General features: G+C 59.5%; 1 protein-coding gene across 2 annotated transcripts in view; it reads right to left on the bottom strand.

Annotated features, from left to right (window-relative positions):
• Window positions 1–7,323: 7,323 nt before the first annotated feature.
• Window positions 7,324–14,362, bottom strand: part of CDH4 (cadherin 4) — a 690,417-nt gene continuing 683,378 nt past the window's right edge. For both annotated transcript variants that reach the window (XM_055372827.2, XM_055372828.2), the window contains exons 13-16: window positions 14,092–14,325; window positions 10,887–11,026; window positions 9,841–10,005; window positions 7,324–7,533 (exon numbers count right to left, since the gene is read on the bottom strand). In XM_055372827.2, the coding sequence (XP_055228802.2) occupies window positions 7,327–7,533; window positions 9,841–10,005; window positions 10,887–11,026; window positions 14,092–14,325 (746 nt within the window). In that variant the 3' untranslated portion in view covers window positions 7,324–7,326. The remainder of the gene's footprint in view (window positions 7,534–9,840; window positions 10,006–10,886; window positions 11,027–14,091; window positions 14,326–14,362) is intronic.

Raw genomic sequence — 14,362 nt, 5'->3', positions numbered from 1 at the left:
TGGTCGTCGGTGAGAAGGGTCTCCCACGGTGCAGACGGTCGCAGTGCTCCTCGTCGTCAGTGAGAAGGGGCTCCCACGGTGCAGACGGTCGCAATGCTCCTGGTCGTCGGTGAGAGGGTCTGCCACGGTGCAGACAGTCGCAGTGCTCCTGGTCGTCGGTGAGAAGGGTCTCCCACGGTGCAGACGGTCGCAGTGCTCCTCGTCGTCAGTGAGAAGGGGCTCCCACGGTGCAGACGGTCGCAATGCTCCTGGTCGTCGGTGAGAGGGTCTGCCACGGTGCAGACAGTCGCAGTGCTCCTGGTCGTCGGTGAGAAGGGTCTCCCACGGTGCAGACGGTCGCAGTGCTCCTCATCGTCGGTGAGAAGGGGATCCCACGGTGCAGACAGTCGCAATGCTCCTCATTGTTGGTGAGAAGGGGCGGCCATGATGCAGACAGTCGCAGTGCTCCTCATCGTTGGTGAGAAGGGGCTCCCACGGTGCAGACAGTCGCCATGCTCTTCATCGTCGGTGAGAAGGGGCTCCCACGGTGCAGACAGTCGCCATGCTCTTCATCGTCGGTGAGAAGGGGCGGCCATGGTGCAGACAGTCTCCATGCTCCTCATTGTTGGTGAGAAGGGGCGGCCACGGTGCAGACAGTCTCCATGCTCCTCATTGTTGGTGAGAAGGGGCTCCCACGGTGCAGACGGTCGCAGTGCTCCTCGTCATCGGTGAGAGGGTCTGCCACGGTGCAGACAGTCGCAGTGCTCCTGGTCGTCGGTGAGAAGGGTCTCCCACGGTGCAGACGGTCGCAGTGCTCCTCGTCGTCAGTGAGAAGGGGCTCCCACGGTGCAGACGGTCGCAATGCTCCTGGTCGTCGGTGAGAGGGTCTGCCACGGTGCAGACAGTCGCAGTGCTCCTGGTCGTCGGTGAGAAGGGGCTCCCACGGTGCAGATGGTCGCAGTGCTCCTGGTCGTCGGTGAGAAGGGGTGGCCACGGTGCAGACAGTCTGAATGCTCCTCACTGTCGGTGAGAAGGGGCTCCCACGGTGCAGACAGTCGCAGTGCTCCTCGGCGTGGGTGAGAAGGGGCTCCCACGGTGCAGACAGTCGCAGTGCTCCTCGGCGTGGGTGAGAAGGGGCTCCCACGGTGCAGACAGTCGCAGTGCTCCTCGGCGTGGGTGAGAAGGGGTGGCCACGGTGCAGACAGTCTGAATGCTCCTCGTCGGTGAGAAGGGGCGGCCACGGTGCAGTCTCAGTGCTCCTCATCGTCGGTGAGAAGGGGTGGCCATGGTGCAGACAGTCGCAGTGCTCCTCATTGTTGGTGAGAAGGAGCGGGGCTGCTCCCCTGACCTTGGATGCTCCTGAGCTGGGCTGCCCAGAGGGAGGCACCTGAGGTCCCCTCTCCCCTAGGAGAGGGGACTCATGGTGGCTGCCCGCCGGACCAGAAGCCTGTCCGGTATCTGGGTCTCTTCCCCCGTACCTCAGCCCTTGCTCCTCCAGCCCCGTCTCCATCGCCTCTCCCAGGCCGTCCCTGCCAGCAGCTTTGGTCGCCCTTCCTGGCCCTCCCCTATGTGTTGACCTGTCTGGAGCCCCTCCCCCCACCGTATGGAAGCAGAACTGAGGAGGGGACATGTTTGTTGCAGGGTCCCGTGCCTGGTACAGGGTTATGCTGAGTGTCACCCCCAACCCCCAGCACCACCCTTGTTTTTACAGGGGAGGCAGTGGAGGGCTTCGCAGAGCATCTTCCCTGCTGACGAGGGTGGGCTGGGCTGGGCCTGGCTTCAGGCGTCCCAGGGGCAGTTGAGGCTACGTCTCTAAGGAGCCCCCCAGTGACTTTGAGGCCAGAGCTCTGTGGGGTGAGGGAGATGCCTGGGCTATTCTGCTGGTTCTGTGTCCTGGGAGGCCCCCAGGGACACAGGGAGGCCTGAGTTCAAACCCCGCTTGCAGTGGGTGACTGCCCCTCTCTGAGCCTCAGTTTCCTCATCTGTAAAGTGGGGGTGACCATAGCCTTTCCACGGCCGGTTCTGTGGGACCCAGAGTAAGGCCTTGGGAAAGGTGGCATTGTCTGTGTCTGTCCTCTCCATCCGAGGGGGCTCCCTGGGCACCGTGGATGGGCATGGAGTTCCCGTGAGCCTCTGTGTAGGAGCCTGGTCCACAGGACATTGTGCTGGGGAAGCCTCCGGAGCTCACATCCCCTCCCTTACAGAGGACTAGGCCTGAACATGGCCCCCAGAGCTGCCCTTTGGGGACCAGCGGTGATGGCCTCAGCTGGAAGGGCCTGGGGAATGCTGGACCACATGCCTGCAGAAGGCCCAGCTCACTGCCAAGGTGACCCCACTGAGGGGTACAGCACTGCTGCATGGCCTGTGCCGACCCTGCGGGGCCACTGAGATGGTGTGCCACTGTCCCCTGGCACCCAGGCCTCCAGCAGGGCACCTCTGGCTGCAGTGGTGACCAGCCTCCTGCCTGGCCATCCCAGGAGGCCCGGCCCAGGGACTTGGGCCGCCTCATGCCCCCCGCCTAGGATAAGGCAGTGACAGGAAAGAGGGAAGCAGGAACCGTGGAGAGGACAGGAGTCACGGAGGGCAGAGGGTGGGAGAGGCACCTTCAGAGGCCCAGCTGGTGTCACCACTGCAGGAGAGCCTCCACCTGAGGCTGGGGAAATGAGGTGGGGAGGGAGTGATGCATGCAACACCTGGCATCCGTGAGTGGGGCTCCGGGGCTTGGTGGTTTTATCTGCTGATGTCGGCTGTGGCTGCGGAGGGTGTGCATCCAGAGGCCTGTCTCAGTGCATGTGCTGCCTATGTTTGCAAGTATGTGAAGGAATGTGTGTGTGTGCACACATGCATTGCATGCATGTGCATATACACGCGGGTGTGCATGTGTGCTCATGTGTATGCAAGCATATACATGTGTGCACATGTGTCCGCTTGCTGGCACTTCAGCCCATTTGACTGTGCCCCCATCACAGGGGGAGGAGTCTACAGGGCTAGGGGCCATGTGCTCGCCCCTCCAGACACCTCTGGGCACCAGGACCCTGAAACTCCTCACAAAGTGCCTTGAGCCCCCTCTCTGGTCTGCTTAGGCCTCTCCTGCAGGAGCGTTTTCACCAGGTGGACCTGTCCCGAGGCCCAAGGGATACTGTTTGTTGGGGGCTTAGATGAAGCCTGGGGCATCCAAATGCCTACACGCAGGCCCCCTGGGGCACTGGGCAAAGCCGGAGGTGGGAAGAGACGGAGGTGGGAAGAGCCACAGGCCCAGGCCAGCTCCTTCCTTGCTGCCACTTTTGGCACCAAACTCCAAGGAGTCTGAGAATTCCAAATTGGCCCGGGCATTCCATGGAGTCCGGGAGGTGTATATGCCAAGGTAGGAGGGGAATGTGATTTTGCTTGTTAGTTTCATGGATACCTTCTAAACCCTTTAAAACATTGAGACAGATGGCATGTGGGCCCACAGGTGTGAGGAGCGGGCCTGGCTTTGTTCTTTCTGTTTTCCCGCAGCCTAGGACAGCGCCTCGAGCTGCACAGGTGCTCAAGGAGTGTGTTCAGCGTGCATGGAGCTCATGGTGGCTGCCACCTCCCCCATGTGCACCCACCTGCTGTCCCGGAGCACCATCTGTTTCTCGAATGCTTGGAAGAAAATCAAGCCAGGACGATGCCGACTATGGAAAAGGGGGACTTTATTCAGTCCCTGGAGCAGCGCGCCCCGCCTGCCCGCGCACAACCGCTCCGCAAGGGTCTACTGAGTTCGGGACCAAGACTGTCTGGCACTGGAAACACACTGAAAACATCAACTCTCTTCCCTTTTTCCTTTTTTTTTTTTTTTTTGGTACAAAATGATACAAACAACAATACAAAATAGTTGTGCTGTTGACGATTACAAAAAAAGGTGGAACGTTTAACCTCGCGATGCTCAGATTTGCAGGTGTGAGTACATCATACTCCAGTATCTTTCCCCAAAACAACTGTGCTCATGCAGGCTGCTACACATTTTGTCCATTTCAAAAAGAAACATGCAAAAAAAATTGGAATGAAAAAAGGAGAGAAAAGAAAAGTAAAACGCGTTCCAATTGTACAGAGAGGTGGTCCCCCGCTGGGCCTGTTGCGAGGTACTGTCCCTCCTGCGGACCCACGGCGCCGCGAGCTGGGTCGCGTGTGTCTGGGAGATTCTGTGTTGATTCTTTTGGTGTTATTCCTTTGAGCACTGACAGAAATTGAGACTACCCCTCGCCCAGCTTTTTGCTTTGGAGAGAACAGAATTATCATCTCAGTGGACTGTGTGTGTTGGCTGGTGCTCATGCTAGGGAAACTGAGGCATCTCTGAGAGCCTGACAGTTGGACATTGCTCTGACACGTTGGTGGCAGGAGGCCTAGCATTTTGGATGTGCTGAAAGACACTACAAAGAGAAACCTGCTGGGCCAGAAATTGGGGCTGCCCAGGCCCTGAAGAGGACTGTGGCCCTAGGCTGGGGGCTGCCTGCTGACCAAGGCCAGTCGTTCCTGCCACTCCAACCTGCAGCACAGGTTTCTCCTGTTTGCAAAACAAAAATTCCCTAAAGGAACCAAACCATGCCCTCGCACCCGGCCAGCATTGGCCTCCTGGCCTCCAGTGGGGGTCCCCTGATTATAGGCAGTCGTATCTACAAGCTTAAGGAAGAGAGACGTTCGACACTGATTGTATGCTTAGCTAACGCTAACTCAAGTTCAGAGGTGGAGCTGGGAAGGTGCAGGAACCCCATCTTTCTCTGGCCCCCAGGGGCTCACCAGGGTGGGGGTAGAGGGGAAGCTGCCCAGCTGTTTGGAGCAGGGATGGGTACAGGAAGCCCTATGAACATCCCTCCAGCTGGCACTGCAGCTTCCGCCTGCGTGATTTGGGCAAAAGGAACGGGGGCTTGGCAGTGACAAGAGGCTGTGGGCGAGGAGGGGGAGCTGGTGGGAGGCGGCACCAATGTCACCCAGCCCTCCTAGGTAGCGGCGGCTGCTGGCGGGACTGGGGTCTCCTGGTGCTGGGTCCTGGGAACATCAGCCCAGAGTTCAGGGAACCCAAGGAGGCCTCGAAATTTCAGAGAAAGGAGTTCATGCTGCCCTGGCTCCCGGGCCATAGTCACACTTCGAACAATCCATGCATACTCCGAAGGACTGAAGCATGGACTTCCCCAAACAACAACAGAGATTTCCAGTCCTTCCACTAGCCGCCCAGCTGTCCCTCCAACGGCCATGCCCCCTACACACAGGAGCATTCTTGTTTGCATAGCACAGCTCAGAACTGGGGGACCCCGGTGCGGCCTGGCCAGCTGCCCCTTGACCTCTGTTGGTCCATCTCCTGGACTGGCTGTCTGCAGAGGGGGGCACCCAGCATGTGGCACAGTGAACCCCGCCCTCCCTGGGCAGCCATGGGAGGGTCGGAAAGGACAGGTTGGAGACTGAGACCCCAGCTCAACTCTGAAGGCTGCACAGGGGCAGCTGTGAGTTTGGTTTGGACAAGGACCCTGACGTCCAGCGGGAACATGCCGTTAGCCTGGCACAGATGTGTGCACTCAAGGCCAAAGCTGTTCAGAAAAGGCGTGACCTTAGCCATGGGGAAGGGCCATAGGCTGAGGTGGGGGCCGGGGCCCCTGGTGGAGCTCATGCTGCCCCCACAGGCACCCCGAGACACTCCCTGACCCCAGCGGCAGGTGCAGGGTGGGGCTCCGGGAGGGCTCCCTCTCCTTCCCCAGTGCTGGCACCGCCCTGCCCGACACCAGGTCCTGCCCAGGGTCCCGCCCAGGGTCCCTGGTACTTCACCTCCTTCCTCGGGAAGCCAGTTGTCACTGGCCTGGGAGAGACAGCTGACCAAGCACGAGGCTTCCCCACATGGGGCCTGCCCCCCCTGCCGCAGCCCGAGGCGCCCAGACACAGCCATGCCAGCGGGAGAATGCACCCTCCGAGTTTTCTCATGCAGTGAACAACAGGCAGCCAAGCGCTGTCCCGGGGGTGCCGGGACACAGACCCTCTCACTGTCCTGCAGAACCAATTCCTTCCACCTGTCTGGCTTGAGTCAACCCAGCCCTGGAGATAGCAGTGCCAGCCTCGAGGACAGCAGCAAGTCTGGACCCGGCCGCTGCCTGCCCCCGACGAGGGTCCATAGGAGAGGAGAGGCACCGTCTGCAGCGTGCAGAGGCATCTGTGCGACAGGTAGGCACAGCAAGATGGGGCCTCCTGCCACCCACACAGGCTCACAAGCGTCTGGCGGGAATCAGGAGCACAGGCTGGGGACGGGGAGGCTTCGCAGGCTGCTGGGTGTGCTCTGGTCACCACGCCCACCCGTAACTGCCCTCTCCAGCCGCCAGGGAGGGTCCTTGGTTCCTGCCATCTGCACAGCCCTCCGGATGGTTGGAGCTGTCGAGAGTGTCCTGGGGTTTGAATTGATGCCTGTCGCGGGGCCGTTGATGGCACCCCATGGGGTCTGGTCACCAAGGTCGGAGGGCTGGAGCCAGGATGCTGGCTGGTTTGGACAACTCACTCTTCTGGACCAAAGGCAGAGGGGACCTGGTGGCACTCAGGGTGACAGGTGGCCCTGAGGGAGGCCTGGGTTGACTGGGGGTGGAGCCCCTTCAGGATGACCCCTGTTCCCCTCCAGCCCCCTGCCTGAGCTCCTCACAGCATCCGGGAGGGGGTGGGGAGCAGCCACAAGGTGGGGGTATTCCGAGCCCCACCAGCCCCAGGGCCTTCTGCTGCTGGGGCTGAAGGGCTAAGCCTCCCAGCTGGCCTTGACTCCCAAGAGGCTCAAGAGACCCCCAGCTGTGTACAGTAAAGGCTGCTGGGATTTGAACCCCACTCTGTTTTCAAACAAGTCACCCACTTTCTTTTTCTTAATAAAAGACCAAAAAAAAAGTAAGAAAGACACAGTCTCCCCCATTTCTGAATGATGCCTTCAGAGCTGGGACTAGCTGGGGTTGGAGGCCGCTCGGGATGGGAAGGTGGGGACGGTCTGTCTGCTTTAGACACTCCTGAGTTTGAGGGAATCTGATACATGTACCAAAAGGCACTTTCTTTTTTTTTTTTTCTTTCTTTCTTTCTTTTTTTTTTTTTTTTTAAAAACAGTGCTTCTGTTCTAGGAAATTCAAGTGAAGACAGAGTGCCTCTTGCTGTCCTTCAGTGCCAGCCAGCGCGGTGCTGGGCAGCGGCCGGGTGCAGGGCGCTGTGGGGGTGGGTGCTCATGCTAGACAGCTCAACGTGGGGACTGGGGGGCCTCCTAACAGCACTAAGGACACGGCCGCAGGGAGTCGGGAAGACCGGCCGCCTCTGCTCAGTCCTGCTCCTCCGGCGTCCGAGCACGGCTCTCACTTCGGTCCGAAGATGCGAGGTCAGTCAATCCTCCTCACCGCCTCCATACATGTCCGCCAGCTTCTTGAATCTGGGTCCCCAGTCGTTGAGGTAATCGTAGTCTTGGTCCCCGGAACTGGATGAGTTCAGGGAGCTGACGGAGCCTGCGGTGGAGCCGCTCCCCTCGTAGTCGAAGACCAGCAGGGAGTCATAGGGGGGTGCCGTGGGGTCGTTGTCGGCAGCGCGGAGTCCCTGGGGGTCACAGACACAGAGTTAGGGTGCAGGGCGCGTTGTCTCAGCCCCGGGATCGGACGGAACGGAAAGCGAGGCCCAGAAGAAGAGGTAGGGATGTAGGACGTTGCATAAAGCAGGTGTCCAATAAGGGCTCTCTGCATTTAACTGAAGGGCATTTCTGAGTAGAAAAGGGCATTTGTGAAGATGGAGCATGGGAGTGTTGAAGGGGCAAACTGAAATCCAGCAGCAGTCTGTGGGCAGGGGAGGCGGAGGGTTGGGTAGGGCCCGTGGCTGGAGTTCAGCTCCTCCCAACCCAAGGGGAGATGAGGGGGATGTGGGAGAGGCGGGGAGGGGGTGTGGGGGAAGGTGGAGGTGTGGGAGAGGGTGGGGGGGTGTGAGGGTTTATAGGGGAAGGGCAGGGGGGTGTGGGGAAGGGCAAGGGGTGGTGTCGGGGAGGTGAGGGCTGGGCCATGTGGCTGAAGCTCAGCTCCTCCGTAAGGGGGCAGGCAGATGGTTCTCCAGTCTAGCTGACCATTGTCTGGAGGGAAAGTGGACCTAGGGTGGACAGAAGTCAGAACCTGGCAGTTATGAGTGTGGCACTCCCACAGACAAGCTTTGGCAGTGCCGTGGGTGTTGCTGGAGCCCCGTCCTCTCCTCAGTGCCCGTGGGTGCCACCTCCATGCCAGCACCTGCTCCTCCTGTGGCCCTGGGAGAGGGTACTCAGTGTCATTCAGTATGGACTGGTTTGTTGTTTTCATTTTTAATTTCTCCTAAGACCTATCTAACAGTGGGCTTTATTTATTTATTTATTTTTAGATTTTTCTGAAATGGAGTTTTGCTCTGTCTTGCAGGCTGGAGTACAGTGGTGCGACCTTGGCTCACTGCAACCTCTGCCTCCCACATTCAAGCGATTCTCCTGTCTCAGCCTCCCAAGTAGTGGGATTACAGGCGCCCGCCACCATGCCCAGCTAATTTTTGTATTTTTAGTAGAGACGGGGTCTCACCATGTTGGCCAGTCTGATCTTGAACTCCTGACCTCAGGTGATCCACCTGCCTTGGCCTCCCAAAGTGCTGGGATGACAGGCCTGAGCCACCGCGCCTGGCTAACAGTGGGCTCTAAATTATAGACTGGGCAGGGCAAACGTTTGGGGATCTTTACGTCTTTATTATGTCACAGACGGTAAGCGTCATGTCGTCAGAGCAGCTTCTGCGTGGGCAGTTGTAGGAATTTCATCTGTGGCCCGGAACAGCATCTGCTTTGGGGAAACGTTTCTGTCTTTCTGTTGAATCACTGCCTGGGTTACCTTCTGTTTAAATCAGTTCCTTTAAAGTGAGACTCTGACCTAGGCTGGGGTCTGAGTGTTGCTAAACCTCCTTTAAAATGCAGTGGGCACTGGAGAGCAGGTGATGAAACCACAGGGGCTCACGCCGGCTAGAACCGGGACGGAGGACCCCGTGATCCCTGCAGAGCCACAGGCGAGGCCAGTCTGGAGCCTCAGAGTCACTGCCCGGAGGACGCTCCCTGTGGAGGAGTCGGCCCTGTTTGACTTGCTCCTCTGTTCGCTTCACCACAAAGGAAGATGGGAACGAAGACAGGGAGCTGCGTGTTTGAAGCGGAAACTGAGTGCTTCCCTGGTGACATTGTAAGCGATGTTTCAAATGTTTCTTGCAAATGGGAAGATGGAAGGCTGAGGTGTGCTGTTCGTTGGACAAGTCCCCTCCAACCCTCAAGTGTCAGGTTGGGCATGTGGTCAGGCGGCAGCCCTGGAAGGCAGCCACCTCTGTGTGGCTCCCACCTGCTGTGTCCTGATGTTTGGGGTGGGGAGGGGGGTTGTGGGGGAAGAGTGGGGAGGGAGGGCAAGTTGGCCTCTGCCTCTCTGAGCATCTGGGTGAGCCGAGCCCGGGAAGGCCGTTCCCAGCGGCAGTGGGCTCTATGTAAGGTTAATACTTGGAGGGCTCATAGCACCAAGTGCGCCTTCGCCCCGCTGATTCTCCTCCTGAGGCCTGTCCTTGCTGCTGGTGCCTCTGCTGCAAACCCGAATTCTTATGAAGCCCCTGCTGTGCACCCAGCCCTGTGTGTTGATCCTTCGCCTAGCCTACAGGTAGGAATCCTCATCCTTGGAAAGAGGGCCTGCTGAGGGAGGTGATTTTCCCAGGCCACCCAGCTGGAGGGGCAGAGCAGGGCCTGGAACCCAGGTCTGAGCTGCCTCCTCCCCACGGCAGCCGCCGGCACTGTGGAGATGGCTTCTGTTTGTGTGTTACCAGAATTTAATTTTTAGAGGAGACACCTTGCCCGGGACCCCCCCACTGCCGAGAGGCACACACCTCGTTGATGAAGTCACCGATGTCGCCTGGGTGCGGCACCATGGGCCTGATCGGGTACTGGGGCTCAGCACCCACCGGCCGCTCATCCACGCGACGCACGCCAGGGGCTTTGCTTGGCACGTGCCCCATGGCTTCCGGCTGCTGCAGCTGGCTGAGGTCGTAGTCCTGGGGGAGGGAGCCGGGAGGAGTCAGGGGCATCGGAAGAATCCGCCAGCCCCCCTTCCGCCCTGCATCCTTTTGTCACCTGGGCCACAGATGCACCTGCTGCCCTGTGGCCTGGTCTCCAAGCATCCCACAGAACCATGCTGTCCCCTGCTGTGCCCCTCCACAATGCCCCACCTCCTTGCCCTTTACCCCAATCCCTTGGGCAGGGATAGGGGCTGTGCTTGGCTGTGTTCCATGGCCTGGGGCTTTCCCCGAATGACCCCACCACCATGCTGCTCACCAACCACGTGCCCCGCGTGCTCAGGGGGCCAGGAGCTGGGCCTCCGCAAGGCACATGCCTCACGTTCGTTATGGTCGTGTTGTGGGAGGGGCAGGGAGGGGTCTGAGCTTTAGACGGGTTTAAGGACTTGCCCCGATTCCCTGAAAGGCCAAGGGCAGACCCAGATTCCAACCAGCAGCTCTCACAGTCTACCCTCCCGGGCGCCTGGTGCACTGCCCCTGGTCAGTCGACAGCCCTGTGCACACAGCAGCATCCGCGAGTGGGCATCGGTGTGCTTGGCCAACCCGGAGCCCCCTCCCCTCCAGGGCACAGGGCAGCACTGGGCTGGGGCTGGTGGTGGGAGGGAAGAAGGCGAGGATGGGAGGGGTCCCAGGATCCCCCGTGGGGGATGCAGGTGCAGTGTGCACAGCTCAGCCCAGGCTAGATATACAAACGTGGGCAGGGTGGCCAGGCTAGGAAACCACGCTCCCCTGCCTGGCACCTTCACTGGCGAAAAGGTTGAAATGTCTTACTGTTAAACCCCAGGGCAATCCCTGCTGAGACACTAGTACACGTGAGAGCTGGCCTCGCGTGGGGAGGCGGGGGCGAGCCGCAGTCTCACCTGGTCCTCCTCCCCGCCGCCTTCCTCGTCATACTTGAGGATGTTGTCGCGGACGTCGTCCTCGGGGTCAATGAGCAGCTGCTTCGTGTGGCGCTCCTTCTCTCGCCGCTTCATCCACATGACAAACAGCAGGACCATGGCTGCGGGGGAGGGCTGCCCGTGAGCAGGGTGTGCTGCAGGTGTGTGCACGTGTGCCTCTGTGCCATGTGTCTATGTGGGCATGTACATGCAGGTGGCACACAAGCATGACTGTGCCCATGTGTGCATGCACACCTGTACTGCACACGCGCATGTCTCTGCACATGCAGGCCTGGATGTGCAAGGACACATCTGTGCACATGTGTGGCCCATGTGCATGTGCATTCGTGGATGTAGGTGCTTCATGCGTGTCTGTGTAAGCATGCATACGTGTATCCGCAGGAGGACGTGTGTATGAAGGCTTGCACATGTGTGTGCCTGTGTGTGAGCGTGTAGATCTGTGTGTGCTCGTGTGTTCATGTGTGTAGATGCACACAGAAGTCTGCACAGGTCTGTGTGTGCATGTGTCTTCATGTGTACTTCCTGTGTCTGTGTATGCTCATGGGGCGTGAGTGCATGTGTTCATGTCCATAGTACATGTGTGCCCATGTGCCTGTGTGTGTGTGCATGAGTTTCCAAGGCACAGCCGCACTGGCTCAGGCCCTCTCCCCAGCTCACTGCCTGGGCACTGGGCTACATTTTGAGTCATTGATTTACAAGCTTGCCCTCCTCTTGCACTCCCCTTTTGAGGAGGCAGCCAGCTCAGGGTGCCTCTCACCGCCTGGGGACGGGAGGACATGGGGGGCTGAGGGGCCCACCCACACGTCTTTCTGAGTCCCTCTTCTGAGCAGCAGGAGGGAGATGGCTTTGTCAGAGGAGGTGGAAGTGAGGTTTTAGGCACACAGTGTCTTGGTAGGAATCACTGAGAGAGGGAGATGGACTCCCCCATATTGAAAGAGGCTGTGCCCTGGGAGGATAGGGGCCCAGAGAGGGGATCCAGGGATCCTGCTTCCTGAGGGCCCTTGGGGTGGGGTCAGTCCAGGGCGTCGCTGGACAGAAGGGCAGCCCCACCCAGTACCGAGGGGGTCACTCAGAGGGGCTCTTTCCACCACTCAAAGGAATTGGGGTACAGGCTCAGAAGTTCAGGTGCATGTGGAAATTGAAGAGAGGTAAAGTCCCCTTGTGGGGTGGATGGAGGGACCCTCTCCCCCAAGCTGAACTGGATTCTCTCTGCCTTCCCAGGTCCGTGTCCAGGCCTGGCTCCCCTAAACAGCCTTGCTCACTCTGGACCCCTGGCTGCCTCTGCTGCAGGAAAAGCCTGGCGCACCCATCTGCAAAGCTCCAGGAGCAGGTAATGCAGCCCACGCCCCCAGTAAATGCCTGCACAAACCACTCCACTGCATCCTCCTGAAGCCTCCCGTCACCTCCATGTCACAGATGTAACGACTGAGGCCCAGAATCACAGGTGCGCTCTTATGTACCGCAGAGGGTGAGCCCGGAGGCGAGAGGGGCGGCGACCCGCCAGTCAGGAGGGCTGTTTTTTGCCAACCCGATTAATTGGCTGTGGCTGCCTGATGTTGTGAGAAGGATTCCGAAGCTGAGTGGAGGCTTGGGAGGAGCTCTGTGGGTATTGGCGGCATCCCCCTGCCTGCGGAGGGTGAGGTGACAGCCGGGGGACGCTTCCTGACCTGGCCCAGATCGTGGAGAGGGAAGTGCAGGCGGAGGGAGGAGCCACGCACTGCAGGTGCAGCTCCGTGAGAACCTGGAGCCTGGAGCCTGGGCCTAGTCTTGGCTCGACGGAAGCCACAAGGCCAAGAACCTTTGAAGAGGTCAGCTCCACTCTCACAGCTGGCATCCCAGGCTCATCCAGGCAGACAAGATGAGCGAGGGTTGAGAGGAGGAGTGTGGAGGAGGGGAGGCCACTCCGGGTGCCCCCCATGCACCCCACCAGGGCTGAGGTGCCCACGACTGGGCAGAAGCCGGGCAGCAGGCGGATCTGCTGTTGACCGTGGCCCCGGCCCCACTGTGGATGCCCTCCACTGCGGCTGCCCGCGAGAGTGGCCCAGGTCTCCTGCACGGGCCAGGCACTCAGCTGAATTGGGTCTCACAGCCCTGCCCACAGAGGGTGCTCTGGCTGGGGCCTGGCCCCGGTGTTTTCAGAGCAGGGGACATCGGTGAGAATGCCTCCACCTTTGCTACAGAGACACCTCCCAACCTCTGTGGGGTTCTTTCCACTCCTGATCATACAAAGAAGCCCACGACACTGAACGGCTTTCAAAACAAGCCTCAGAAATGAAAACTGGCTTTTCAAGGGGTGATAGGTCTGGAAATGGGGGAAAAAAAAAGCAGAGTCCTCATAACTCAGACATCCTTTGGACAGGGCTCAGGTTGGTCCCTGGGGTCTCAAGTCAGCCGCAGGCCAGGTCTGCAGGAGGGGCCTGCCGCCTGTTCTGGACGTGGTGGGGGACCCTGTGGTTTGGGTGTGAACTGGGGAGGTGGTAGCCCAACCCTTCCCCGCCCTGCTTCTGACTGGGATCCCTGGGGTATCACAGACCACAGCGACTGTCCATGAGGGATGATGGGAAGAGAGACCTCTGGGGTCATTTTCAAGCAGCTCCCCTGGCACCACCCCCACTGTCAGCCCTCAGACCTGTTGGGAACCCACAGTGGTTGTGGGAAACTCAAGAAACTACTAGAGCATGTGATCTGGGCAGAGCCAATGAGAACACTCCATTGCCTGGCTGGTGATTGGCTCCAAGGTGTGCATGTGACCTAAGCCAGTCCAATCAGAGAGTGTCCTGGGACTTTGGATGGGGATGCTAACAGGCAGGGCTGACCTTCCCTCTGCTAAGTCTACCTGGGAGCTGCCCACAGGCATCACAGGTCCTGGAGGGCAACAGCTTCAGGACACAGGGGCTCTGGGAGGCAGAGTGGAGCCGTGGAAAGGGGCCAGGCCATGGGAGACACCTGGGCTGGCCTGCACCTCCAGACTTGAGAGTAACGGGAGGCTCCAATTTCCCATTGTCATATGGACCAGTTCAGCTGCATTTCTGAAAGGCTCCTGACAGATGAGGCTGAGAGATGAGGGCTGAGGGGCAAATCCAGGCCCCCCTCTGCCCACCATCCCTGGGACAGGGCACTCATACCCACAATGCCCCTGCCCACCCTGGTGCTCAGCCACACTCACTCAGCAGGATGAGGATGCAGATGAGGATGGCCACGATGGCACCGGTGCCCAGACCAGCCGCTGCCACTGCGCCAATGGTGGTGCAGTCCCCGTTGTCATCACATGGGCACACCTTGACTTTGATGATGGACGTGTTGGACAGGGGAGGGTTTCCAGAGTCTGTGACGATGATGGGGACGTCATACATCCCGGCCTCCAGGTACAGGATGCGCAAGCTGAGTTGGGCATAGTCACCTGGTGCAAAGCAACAGTAAACATTCAACCAGAGCCC

The sequence above is a fragment of the Gorilla gorilla genome, chromosome 21, assembly GCF_029281585.2.
Source record: "Gorilla gorilla gorilla isolate KB3781 chromosome 21, NHGRI_mGorGor1-v2.1_pri, whole genome shotgun sequence".
NCBI classification, from domain to species: Eukaryota; Metazoa; Chordata; class Mammalia; order Primates; family Hominidae; genus Gorilla; species Gorilla gorilla.
This window is presented reverse-complemented; position numbering and strand designations above follow the sequence as displayed.